General features: G+C 43.5%; 1 protein-coding gene across 3 annotated transcripts in view; it reads right to left on the bottom strand.

Moving 5' to 3' along the window:
• The window catches only part of PIGN (phosphatidylinositol glycan anchor biosynthesis class N), a 478983-nt gene that overhangs the window by 250532 nt on the left and 214158 nt on the right, over positions 1 to 14293 (bottom strand). For all 3 annotated transcript variants that reach the window (XM_075314844.1, XM_075314846.1, XM_075314845.1), the window contains exon 13: positions 5621 to 5699. In XM_075314844.1, the coding sequence (XP_075170959.1) occupies positions 5621 to 5699 (79 nt within the window). The remainder of the gene's footprint in view (positions 1 to 5620; positions 5700 to 14293) is intronic.

The raw sequence follows: 14293 nt of genomic DNA, 5'->3' as shown, positions 1-14293 counted from the left end.
CCCATCCATCCTGCTCATAAAATACCCCCATCCTGGTATATGGCCTGTATCCTGTGGCACAGAAAAAAAAATCAACGTTTATACTCACCTTCCCTCACTCCCTGCAGCACCGATCATCTTTCTCTCTGTCTCAGCAGCAGCGCCGCTGGGTGGAGCCATCACCGTGTGTGGAGCCGTCACCGTGTGTGGAGCAGTCCCCATGCAGCTTCCCGATGTCTTCCTCTCTGCTCTCTGAGCCGGTCAGCTGATCTGTAGCGACGTGCATAGCGATGACGTCATCGCTGTGCTCACGGCTTTCTACACAGATCAGCTGACCGGCACAGAGAGCAGAGAGGAAGACATCGGGAAGCTGCAGGGGGACGGCTCCACACACTGTGACGGCTCCACACACGGTGACGGGTGAGTGCACTCATTCACTGCACCAGCGCTGATAATGATGCACGGGGGGCAGTGAATACAGCCGCACATGATCACTCCAGGCTGTAGTTGCCAGGGGTGATCATGGCCGGCTGTTAATTATGCACGCAGCCCCCGCTCATCACCCCGCCCATCATCCCCCCCACCTGTCAGCGCTGACCAGTGCTGAGAGATGATGGGCGGGAGGATGGGCGTGCATATCTAATGAGCGGGCCCACGTGGTCACGGCAGGTCACGGCAACATTTGGGGGGAAAAAAGTGTCAGAAAAATAAGGCAATCAAATTAAATGACCAGTTTAAAACTGGCATATAGGGTGAAGAATTAAATCATCTCTCACAAGGTGTAACATTTGGCGGCGGACCGAAGCTAACTATCCAATGTCCTATTAATTCATATATAGATGTCGATTTCACCCTAACCTGCCTACCTAAAAATAGCCTCCCCAACATGTTTCAACATGACTGACGTAATCAGGGGGCTGTGTCTAAATGGCACTTTCAGATCTTAATAGTGTCGGCCAAGGGCCTACCAGGAAGAATGACTCTGTGGGCCCACTATTCAGCTACATGAAAATATTACTTTACCCTTAATTGCAAAATACAGGGTGGGCCATAAGTATGGATTCACCCTGATAAAATGGAAGTGGGTGCTAATATCACCTTACCGTTTGTGGCATATTAGTACATGGAAGGGGCCAAACATTTGAGGCCGGGTGACACCCATGGTGGCCATCTGCAAAGCCACCATTCAACTTTAATTTTTTCAATGGGGAGGGGGTCATGTGCACACATCAAATAGAGAATTGCACAAGAAAACCAATAGTGTGCTCATTTTTAATGTAGCTTTATTCATTACTGAGTTAGTGACACGTTTGTGACATGGAACAACGAGAGTAACCCACTAAAGGATGTGCTCAAAGTGCTGCCCATTGTGTTGAATTGTCAATGCGATTCTCTTCTCCCACTCTTGACACATCGAGAGCAATACCGCAAAAGAAATGTGTTACATCACCACCGGAGTCCGCTCCAGCGACTTCTGCTCCAATCGCCAGGCGACGCAGTGTTCCTGCCGTGGATAGTGCTGGTGATGGTGGAGGAGGCAATGCCGGCGACGCCGGTGGGCGCAGGGTCCGCTCATCCACTGGGATGGGTTTCCTTGTGATCTGAAGTACCACTGGCTGACTGTGAGTGGCGTGTGTCTTCCAGCTGAGGATGCCATCATTCAGCCACAACCAATGGTAAGACACCACACCCTTCTTAATTCCCCTCCTGTCTGCTGACCACTGCCAGAGATAGTTCTGATTTCCTGGCTCCTGTTCCGCCCAGTTCTGTTTAGTGATTCCTGTGTGCTGACTTCTGCGTGTTTTCTGACTACCCTCCTGCCTGCTGTTTCGTACCTCGCTGCCCGATCCGGTTTTGACCTCTGCTTTGTGTTCTGTTTACGTCCTTGCCTGCCGATTCGTTCCCTGTTCTGCTATTCCTGGTTTGACCCTGCCTGACGACTACTCTCTTGGACTGAATCCTTCCACAGGTAGTGATCTCCAGGGCCCTATGTAATTCCAAATCCCTGTATAGGGGTTAAAGGGTTTCAGGGTTCTAGGGGTCCTGCTTGGTGAGTAGCTTCCCTCTAGCCTGTCCACTACAGCCCATCTGAGTTTGTGGATCCAGGCAGGTGTTATAAAATGCTACCACAAGCCTCCTGTATCCGTTGTTTCAGGTGCCCCACATCCTGGATCCTGGATCTGCGGTATGGCTCTCGGTATGTCAAGAGTGGGAGAAGAGAATGGGCAGCACTTTGAGCACATCCTTTAGTGGGTTACTGTCGTTGTTCCATGTCAAAAATGTGTCAATAACTCGATAATGAATAAAGCTATGATACGTTAAAAATGAGCACTCCATTGTTTTTCTTGTGCAATTCTCTGTGTTTGATGAGTCACATGACCCTCTTCCCACTGAAAAAAATTAAAGTTGAATTCAAAATGGCGGCTTTGCAGATGGCCGACATGGACGTCAACGGCCTCAAATGTTTGGCCCCTCCCGTGTACTAATATTCCACAAACGGTAAGGTGATATCAGCAATCACTTCCATTTTATCAGGGTGTATCCATACTTATGGCCCTCCCTGTATAACAATAGAGTAAGTAGTTTTTTAAAATAATGAGATTCTGTTTTTGACTGTATGTAGTAAATTGTGCCAACTACTGCTCATATCAGAGGATAGGGGTACCCTTTGGCACAGGCGCCCAATAGGTGAGTCAATTGTCCCCTTAGAGCCAGTCCGGGCCTGCATTTTTATATGCACCTCTAGTACTCTCCCACTTGAAGGAACACTGCATTCAGGTTTTTTTTCTTTTCTTCCATAGTTTCATGTGCTCATAGTTTACAACAAATCTGGGTGATACTTATAGTGTATATCTTAATTATCCTGGATTATTATTATTATTATTATTATTATTATTATTATTATTATACAGACGTCACTAATTCCAACAATTTGTCACTTACCCAGCTGTTTGATGTAGTTTTGATAACATCATTGTTTTAACAGCAGGAGAATATCATAGAGGACTAGTAAACCTCCTGACATGGAATCCTCCACATTCACCAATTCTAAATAACCCCATCCCCACCACTGACTGGCAATTTTCTGCCTATACACAGGTTACACTGAAAGCTGCCAATCAGTGGTCTGGGAGGGGTTAATATAGAGCTCAGCATTCAGAGACTTAGTAGATCTGTAGCAGAAAAAACAAGTGATTTTATCAAGACTACAGAAAGGAGCCCAATAAGTGACATCTCTGGAATAAGATGCCCTTAGATCATGCTGCTATCAGATGAGGTAGCCAAACCGAATGAAAAAAGAATAATAGAACTTTAGGGCTGCGACCGCACTTTGCGTTTCCACCTGCGTTTTAGGTGCTTTTTTGGTCCGTTTTGAGAAGCACCTTTTTCATGCCAAAAGGCATGCGTTTTGGTTTCCCAGCAAAGTCTATGGAAAATGGGGATTTCTAGACCCCACTTTGCATTTCAAAACGCTGCGTTTAATTTGCATATTTTGTGGCAAAAACCATGCGTTCAAAGAAGCAGCATGTCAATTGTTTTTGCCATTTTGGGTGCGTTTTGCTAACATCGAAGTCAATGAGAAATGGCAAAAAACAAGATTCCAGCAAATTCCTGCGTTTTACCTGCTTTTCCAGTGCAGAAAACATGCGTTTTGGACTTCAAAATAATGATTTCATATGTCCCTTTACACACACACATAGTCCAACAATTAAAAATAAGAATTTTAATAAATTATTGCTATTTTTCCATTAAATATCATATTACCGCTATAATTTCATTAAATTAATCTATTTTCATTATTTTTCACAAAAATATAGATTTGTTTCTTTTTTTCCAATTTTTTCATTGAGTGATAATTTAAACGTTATTTAGCAGTGTCATGATGTTCAAAACGCATCTATCAAAACGCAGGTGGAAAAGCAGGTAAAAAGCGCTGAAAACGCATCTAAAACGCGGTAAATACGCATGCGTTTTCAGCGCTAAATTTCTGAAAAAGGCAACTTTGGTCAAATCAATTAAGCCCACAACATGCGTTTAGAACTGCAAGTAGGGAAAAGCAACGTGCGTTCTCACCCTAAAGGGACTGTCCCATGAACAGAGTACATTTTAGTCAACAAAAATTGGAATAATAATAACTTTCGCAATTGGATGTGTTTAAAAAAAATGCTCTTATAATGACAAAATGAAGAAACTTTACATTTGGAATTCCTGTACTAGTCTCTTAGGCTATGTGCCCACGCTGCGGAAAATGCGCGGATTTTGCCGCGGATTTCTCGTGGTAAAGCCGCGGATTTTCCAAAAATCTGCAGCACAGCTACTCCCCAGCCATTTCTATGGCATTTGGGAAATGCTGTGCCCACGCTGCGGATTTTTCCGCAGCGGAAATCGTGCGGATTTTCGTGCGGAAAAATCTGCAGCATGTCAATTATTGTTGCGGATTTCTCCGCAGGGTCCCATATACTTACTTGCCTTGATAGACACCCGAGTCACTTTCTCCGTCCGGTGTACAGCAGCGCGGTGGATCCAGCCAGGTACAGGAAGGAAGAGGTCATGTGACAGCCGGAGCTAGTTCAGGCCCGCCCACCTCCAGCACAGTGCACCAGACGCTGACAGTGACCCGGCCGCCGGAAAGCGAGGTGCTGCATGATGGAGGTAAGTATGAACACCCCGATCACTGCAGCACTTGTTCTGCATTGAGGATGCAGTGCCGAAGCCATGGTACTGTATCCTCAATGCAGAATGCCCGCACCATATCTGCAGGACTTTCCGCTGTATATCCGCAGCATTGAAACAGAGAAAGTTCTGTTGCGGATTTCTGGGAGCTCCTGCGGAATGTCCTGCAGATATAACCGCAGGACACTATCCCCGTGGGCACATAGCCTAACAGATATATAATAATGACAAAATCTTATAAATGTGCCTCTCCTATGTACTGTGTGATCGCTGTGTCTCAGCCAGGGAGGAAAGAAAAGAGTATAAAGACATAACGGCACAGAATCACAGCTGCTGTTATCTGTGAGGTAAAACATTTCCCAGACTGTTTAAAAAATATTTTACCTCACAGAAAAAAAATCTACCTAGCATTTTTACACAAAAATTATTGATACAATCTTCAACAACTGAGTCACGCTATTCTGGTTAGATTATAAAATAATGAAACCGAATCTCCATGGTCTCGCTGCACTGAGCATGATATCTGTGGAAATATTCCGATTTTTCTGGGGAAAAGAATAAATACAGTTTTAATCGACCGTCTAGAAATTGTCTCCATACACACATCCCTTAGAGACTTACTTTTCAGATTTATTTTCTATCAAATCAAGGTACGTCTTGATGGACATACTGAAGTGAGAGGGCAAATATTGTCCCTTAGTCAGCATAAATGTGTCCTTTGGTAACATATTAAAGAAGAATCAAATGGTTAATGAAGAACAGAAGAAAAATCACATGTCACTTTCCCTGTGTGATACAAATTGCTACGTCTAGTTCTGAATGCTCTGGTAATTTGGTGCTAAAGAGATTTGCTCTAGGAGTTTTCGTATGATTGAAATGCCAATCTTTACAACAAAGGAAACACAAGGACACATAAAAGACATTACTCAAATAAGAAACTGTCGCTGCCTCTTGATTATACACTTACCGCTTCTTTGTAATTTCCCCCATGGATGTAAGATCTTGTTCTCCTCACAATGTCAAGTTGCTGAGACTCTGAAAGCGAACTGTAAATACAAACATTTGTATAAAGGAACCGGCATGAGAATGTGCGGAAAAGGCTTCTATAGATTTAACGGAGGTAAGTGGAATCAAATCAAACACTACAACCAACACTAATCAATCTGACGGTCAGTTTACCTAGACTCACACATTGGGTGGTTGTATTCTTTTAATGTCAAGCAATCTTGAGGGTGCTTTACACGCTGCGACATCGCTAACGATATATCGTCGGGGTCACGTCGTTAGTGACGCACATCCAGCGCGTGACACCAAGAAGCGATGATCAACGAGCACAAAAACGTGAAAAATCGTTGCTCGTTGACACGTCGCTCCTTTCCTTAATATCGCTGTTGCTGCAGGTAAGATGTTGTTTGTCGTTCCTGCAGCAGCACACATCGCTATGTGTGACACCGCAGGAACGACAAACATCTCCTTACCTGCGTCCACCGGCAATGAGGAAGGAAGGAGGTGGGCGGGATGTTATGTACCGCTCATCTTCACCCCTCCTCTGCTATTGGACGGCTGCCGTGTGACGTCGCTGCGACGCCGCACGAACCGCCCCCAGAAAGGAGACGGGTCGCCGGCCAGAGCGACGTCGCAGGGAAGGTAAGTCTGTGTGACGGGTGTAAGTGATTTGCCCATGTCGCACAACCAACGGGGGCGGGTATGGTCGCTAGCGATATCGGTACCGATATCGCAGCGTGTAAAGTACCCTTTAGTACAGCAAACCATTTATGAGCAGATACTGTGAAAAGAAGATCAATCTTGCGGAGGTTTTAAGAGCATTATTTAAAGTATAGTGACATAATAGTCCAAAATCACTTGTGGATTAGATATAGCCATGCTCAGAAAACACAATAAATATCTAAACTTATCCAAGGACAACTATCACATCCAAATATCACATTATAATGTAAAATAAAGCCTGGCTTTAAAATAATAAAAGTAATGGGGTTTTCCGCATTTACTTAAAGGGAATCTGTCACCAGGTTTTTGCTACCTCAACTGAGAGCAGCATAATGTAGGGGCATAGATCCTGATTCCAGTGATGTGTCACTTACTGAGCTGTTTGCTGTCATTTTGATAAAATCAATGCTTTATTGTCTGTAGATCTAGCAGTTATTTGAATGTGGAGCATTATAACCTCACCCACAACTATGATTGGCAGCTTTTTGTCCAATCAGTGGTGGAGGTGGGGTTATGCAGAGCTCATGAATATTCAGGACTACCTGGCAGCACACCAAGTATCAAGACCCTGATTCCAGCGGTGTGTCACTTACTGGGCTGCTTATTGTAGCTTTGATAATTTCTTGCTGATTAAACAAAATCATTGTTTAATCATCAGGAAATTATCAAAGCTACAATAAGCAGCCCAGTAAGTGACACACCGCTGGAATCAGGGTCTCTGACCCTACGTTATGCTGCTCTCAGATTAGGTGGCAACACGGTGGTGACAGATTCCATTTAACTTTTGTCCCTAGCTGAAGATGATTGTTTTTTACACTGAAACTGTGCTTTACTTACCCTTCCTGTCTCTCCATCACTGCTCCGGTCTCTCTTGTCTGCATTGATGAGTTCACATTTGACAATGCCGCAGCCAATCACGAAGCTCAATGGCTCTGTCAAAGGAGACAACACGAGCCACTGAGCTCAGTGATTGGCTACAGTGCTATCGATAGCACTTCACAGAAACCACAGAAACCATGGCAGCGGCAAACACTTGCTGGGGAACCGGGGAGGGTAAGTAGAGTGCAGTTTGTTTTGTTTTTTTTGTTGTTTTTTTTACATTAAACTGCACCTGGGGACAATAGTATACTGAAAATAAAAATAATCGTTTAACACTAAAGAAAAGTAGCCATAATAATAATAATAATAATAGAAAATAGAAAAAACAAAAAAAATCACATTTATCTGTAAACAGATACAGACAGAAATATATTACACAATGATAAATTACTAACCCATGAATTTATTTTAGCTATGAATACATCTGTTTAGCATGTCTAAATAAAAGCTAAAGTGTACAGTTTTCTACAAACATTAATTTAAAGTGCGAGACTTTAAAGATTACATCTTAAATCTCATTTTCTCCACCTCCTCGGCTGTTCTGTTCCAAGTCACAGAGTTAATCAAAATCGTATTTGAGTGGTAATGATTTTTTTTTTACAATGTAGTAATACTTTCACACTTTAAAGCATTTATTACATTTTTGCCAGAATGTATGTTTCCAATAATTACACAAGCTGTTACTCTTTCCATTTAAGCAGGACACAAAAGCAATGCTCACTAAAAATAACACTAATAGATTAACCACGGATTTAAAAGCAAATTACAAAATCCTAAGCCCCTTATTATAAGGGAATCATTCCTAGCATTGGTCATTCACTTTAAAAGGGTCATGCCATGATTCATGGTTATACCAAAAAATCCACAAGGACAGCAATGTAAACTCTGCTTCATCACTCTGTAAAGACAAGGGGCTCTACAGAGAGAGAAGCATGGAGAGCCATGTCAGCTCTGCTTCATCGCTCTGTACAGAGCGAGAAGCAGGCTGACAGTGAGGGTATGATTCCACTTGCGTCGTGCATTGGTATCAGCCGGTACGTCCTAACGCTCTATGGATAGGAGCACCTCAGCTGCATGGAAATACATGTAGCCGACCACTGCTGTCAGGACAGTCTGCGCTGTGTCAGGTGATGTGATGCAACACTCCCACAGTGACAGTCAAAAGTTCAGTTAACAGGACCTTCCGTATCATCATCATCATGGTTATGACATCACGGAAGGTCCTGTAAGTCAGTGCTGGTTACCAGGAGGGCACAGCAATGATCGGACGAGGAAGCAGAAGCGGCCAGGAGACAGTCTGCAGGACGCGTTGCGGGACCCGTAAGTATAATGACAATATTTATTACTAACTATATTCTTTATTTTACAGACCCCCCCGCCCCATCCCATAACTGTAAAGCCCGAGTTCGGACGCAAGTTCGCATTATCTCAGAACTCGAACTTGATTTTTACAAAACGTGAGGTTGAGGCTCCCGAACGCGAACATCAGGGGGTTCGCCCATCAATAATCATATCACTATTTAGCAACTACTAAAGCATTTGTAATGTGTTTTTAAAAGTTATTAATTCTGGCAGTATCTAGCAGAATACATTGAATGGAATTGAACAGCACAGCTCTTTTCAATGTATATTAGTCACAGCCAAGATCTGCAGACCAACTTCTATTAATTTGACTTACACCAATAATAATAATAATAAAAATAATAATAATGGCACAATCTTTTTAAGTCATGTTGAAGTTAACTAAAATCAGACTGTGCCTATACTACCGCTGAATGTGAGAGTCTAGTTTAGAAACATGTGTTGGGGTGAACTCTTAACCAGAGATCACTAGTTGCCTACTGCCTGGCCTAATTGGTATAGACCAAGTACATCCGGAAAGAATTCACACCAGACACAGTCGGATATGAAATCTCTTCTTGGTCACAGTAAAAATGGCACCGAACAGACTGAGAAGAAGAATGCGTCCTCTTGATATAGGCTAGGGGCATACACAAGTAGATATGCCCATTTAGTGGGACAGTTCATGGGCTAGCCAATGGGGAGATCCGTGTTGCTGTTGATGGGCGGGTCTGACTTCAGTGAAGGAATCCATGATGTCATCTGACCTATGGGTTGGTCCTCTAGCTTGACCATGGATATTCCCTTATATGGTGGTCTTATAACATCTGGACATTCCTCACATTCCAGGCAAGGTGTGGAGAACAGGAAATGGCAGCCATCTTTATATCTGTGTCATGTGTATGATCTGAAACCTGAATTATGTAAGGCAAATCAACATATTTCCCACAATCCCTTGTCAAGAGGTTAATTAAGTATTTGATCAAAAAGTGCTCCTCAACACATGCAGCATAAACTATAAGTTTGACCATTTTCTGTCTTCTTGTGGGGTTGAATACAGAGGCCAGAGGAAAATAAACTGTCCTTTTTGAAGCCATACAGAAGAGACTAACACCTGAGCCAGCACCCCTGTGGCAAAGACGCTGGACCACTAACCCTTCCGGCTGCTCAGCGGCATTTCCGGCTCTCACTAATGCTTCCTGCTGCTCAGACCTTAGCAAACCACACAGGTCTCCCCACAGCGCACTTAGGATGCGAGCACGCACTCCCTGCCTCTTAAAAAGGGCAGTGCACACACTCTGTAAGTGTTCCCAGCCAACGGCTGGAGGACACTAGGTACTTAAGGCATCCTGCCCCTTTCGGAGATGTTTAGGCAACGTGTTCATTCTCTTGATGCATGTTTGGTGATTGTCAGTTCCCGCATCCTGTGCACATATCCGGTGCCGTATTCTGTGTCTCCTAACCTGTATCTGTGTTCCAGTATCTGCCAGTAACTGATTTTCAGCCAGAGCTTGCCTGTCTGTACCAGCCTGCCCGCATGTACCAGCTTGCCTACCTGTTTCAGACATCCTGCCTGCATCTGAGTCCGTACCTGCATTTCTCACTCCTGGGGTCAGCTGCTACAGTAATGAGAGTTTGCCTGGAGTGGTACCTGGTGGCTAGGTACTTGCAGCAGCAAGCCTATTCTCACCATCAGAGGCTCTACTGATGAACCAGGTAGTCGCTTAGCTACACTACTCCAGGGTGAGCCCGGTCCCATGGCACAGTTTTTTAAGCAAGTAAAGGACCATTGTGAACAGGTCAATAATCTAAACACAGAACATCTGTAAAGAATGTGTGTCTTATTGTTAACCTTTCTTGATTATATTTGAAGAGCTAGGCTTTGTATCAGCCCTCCGCTGTCAAATAATGCAATGTGAGATGTCATCCAGGTTTAGCACAAAATAAGTGAAATAAGTATTGAACACGTCACCGATTTTCTAAGTAAATATATTTCTAAAGGTGCTATTGACAAGAAATTCTCACCAGATGTTCAGGCTCGGCTGGTCCAGCCGGGCTTTTAAAAAAAAAAAAAAAAAATAATAATAATAGTCCAGTTCGGGACCGGACTTGACCACGGACACCAAACCCCATATAAGTCTAAGGGGCCTGAACTTTAGTGCTTTAAAATAGTGGTAGTAAGGGGTAGGGAACTGCAAAACAAAGAAAAATGGGGATTAAAGCAGGACAATTATACTTACCGAGTTTCCGCACGACTGTCACACTGTTTCAGAGTCCGCTCATTAAAGACAGAGCCCTTGATTCCAGCGATGTGTCACTTACTGAGCTGTTTGCTATCATTTTGATAAAATCTAACTTTTCCCTGATGCAGACCTAGTAAGTTATACAGAGCTCATGAATACGTTGGACTAAATGGCAGCATGCCACGTAGTCCTCGAATGATAATCTACTGCTGATTAATCAGTGATTTTATCAAAACTACTCTAAGCAGCACAGTAAGTGAAAAACCACTGGAATCAGGGTGTCTCCCCCAACGTTAGGATGCTCTTAGATTAGATGGCAAAAATCTGGTGACAGATTCCCTTTAAATCTCATGAATATGCACTGCTTCCCCTGCCCACCCTCTATGACAGTGTTTGTGATTGGTTGTAGTCAATCTACCGGCATCTGTGATTGGTTTCCCTAACACTAGCTGTCTGAGTACCCAAAGTGAAGTATAAAAATAAATAAAATCTGGGGAAAAAAAATGGTGTAGAGTCCCCCATATTTTGATACCCAGTGCAGATAAAGCAGACAGCTGTAGGCTGCAGCCCCCAGCTGTGTGTGTTATCTTGACTGTGTATCAAAATAAGAAGGACCCCAAGTGGCTTTTTGATATTATTTAAATAAATAATTTTAAAAACAGAGTGCTGTTCCCCCAATTTTGATACCCAGCCTAAATAAAGCAGACAGCTGAGGGCTGGTAGTCTAAAGGTGGGCAGGCCAATGATTAATGGCTCCTCCCCAGCCTAAAAATAGCCACCCCAGAATTGGCACATCCGTTAGCGGGTTTAAATGATAGCCCTTAAAAAAATTTGCCTCAATACCATGGTGCCACACAAGAAACATCTCATTGTGGATAAAATCAGTGAGATGTCTCAAGACCTTTGCAACCTTATTGTTACAAAACACACTGATAGTATTGATACAAAAACATTTCTAAACTACTGAAGGTTCCTGTGAGCTCTGTTGGGGACATAATCCAAAAGTAAAAAAACAATTTCGCCTTTCCCCATAAACCAGCCAGGTCAAACAAAGGAGTGAAAAGAATTATCAGAAGAGTTGTCAAACAGCCAAGGACTACCTGTAGAGAGCTACAAAAAGACGTGGATTCAGCAGGTAGAATAATTATACTCTAATCAGCACCTTGATATGCCACACCTGTGAAGTGGATGGATAACCTCGGCAAAGGAGAAGAGCTCACTAGCACAGACTAAAGGGGGTGTTACATGCAGCGATATCGCTTGTGATGTCACTGGTGAAAGCACCCGCCCCCGTCGTTTAAGCATCACAGGCAAATCGCTGCCCGTGGCGCACAAAATCGTTAGGAGCCGTCACACGTACTTACCTGCCTAGCGACATCGCTGTGTCCGGCAAACCGCCTCCTTTCTAAGGGGGCAGTTCGTGCGGCGTCACAGCGGCGTCACTAAGCGGCTGCCCAATAGAGGCGGAGGGGAGGAGATGAGCGGATGTAACATCCCGCCCACCTCCTTCCTTCCCCATTGCCGGCGGCCGCAGGTAAGCTGTAGTTCGTCGTTCCCAAGCTGTCACACGTAGAAATGTGTGCTGCCTCGGGAATGACGAACAACCTGCGACCTCAAGAATCAACGATTTTATGTAAATGAACGACATGTCAACAATGGACGATTTGGTGAGTATTTTCCATCGTTAACGGTCGTTTGTGCGTGTCACACGCAACGACATCGCTAACGATGCCGGATATGCGTCACGGAATTCGTGACCCCGGCGATATATCGTTAGATAAGTCTTTTCGTGTAATGGGGCCTTTAGACAAATTTGTGAACAATATTTGCGAGAAAAAGGCCTTTTGAGTACAAAGAAAAAGTTTTAAATCTTTGAGTTCAGCTCATGAAAAATGGGAGCAAAACAAAAGTTTTGTATTTATATATTTGTTCAGTGTGTTTTATTTGATCTAAATAGATGAGATAAAAATAGATTGTGTATTGGGAATAAACTATTTTCCATGCATTAGTACAGATTTATTATATGCAGTACATTTCAGTTCTACATTTTCCATTTTCATTTAATAAAACACTGCAGTAAACATGTCCTTCAGTTGTCTTCTGATGTCATCAAAGTGATGTACCTGAGAAGCAACTGTACAACATTTGTGACAGCTGAACAGAAGAGGACAACTGAAAAACCTGTATTTAATGATGATTTCTTTTTATTTTACAGAGCGATGTTCATAAACTACCAATACAGATGTCAATTACTCAAAAAGCCATTCATCCGCTCCTAACAATAGTTATATGGTTGTATCTGATAAGCATGTGTCGTGACCGGAAAACAGTATTTTAACTTTGCATGGCATTTTGTTGGTTCATAAAAGACCTATAGATTAAGTGAGAAAATAATTAAGATGACCGACGAGAAACAATTTTTTTATTTTCCAAAGAACAAGTTGTAACAAAAGTGAAGAAAAAAAAAAACATTTCAATCTGTATTTTCTTGATCATAACAATCTATACTGCATCATTGAAGCCAATGTTACAAGCAACATTTGAAAGGCATCTGAATGAGTTGGTGATGAAGTGGAGATAGTGTAGCTATCTCCAGAGGCCTCACTGCCTCAGCAGCTCCAGATTCCTATCTGTCACCAGTAAGGAGAATAGGCAATCAGTATCTTGGCAGTTCTGTTTATGCAGCACTTTTCAAACCAAAACAAAGAAAACAGCTAAAAGCTGCAAACAAAACAAATGTCTCCATGTCCTGCATGGCTCTTATGTTACAGATAAGTCCCTGGATATTCTGCTTAGGCTAATGACAAAGAAGAGCAATGATGCTAAACAATCAAATGCAGCTGTCTACTGTAGCAGAGCAAATGGAATGTAACAGGAATCAGAGATTTGCTAAACACAAAAGTAATAAACTGAAGACACAACTGCAAAGGCTTACTCAGTAGTAATTAGTACCTTAAAGGGAACCTGTCACCAGTTTTGGGGCCTATAAGCAACGGCCACCACCACTGGGCTCTTTAGCCTGCTTTACACGGTACGATCTATCGTGCAATTTCACGATCGATCGTACCTGCCCCCGTCGTTTGTGCGTCACGGGCAATTAGTTGCCCGTGGCGCACAAAGTCGTTAACCCCTGTCACACGCACTTACCTGCTGTGGGCGGCGAACATCCTCTTCCTGAAGGGGGAGGGACGTTCGGCGTCACAGCGATGTCACACAGCGGCCGGCCAATAGATGCGGAGGGGCGGAGATGAGCGGGACGCCCCACCTCTTTCCTTCTGCATTGCCGGCTAGTGCCGCGGGACGGAGGTAAGCTGCTGTTCATCGTTCCCGGCGTGTCACACGGAGCGGCGTGTGCTACCCCGGGAACGATGAGCAACCGGCGCAATTTTAATTAAACGAGATTATGAAACCAAGTGACGAGTACACGACTCACGATTTGTGAGAGATAC

Source organism: Anomaloglossus baeobatrachus, chromosome 6, assembly GCF_048569485.1.
Source record: "Anomaloglossus baeobatrachus isolate aAnoBae1 chromosome 6, aAnoBae1.hap1, whole genome shotgun sequence".
NCBI classification, from domain to species: Eukaryota; Metazoa; Chordata; class Amphibia; order Anura; family Aromobatidae; genus Anomaloglossus; species Anomaloglossus baeobatrachus.
Note: the sequence above shows the minus strand (reverse complement) of the source record. Positions and strands in the feature narration are given on the sequence as shown.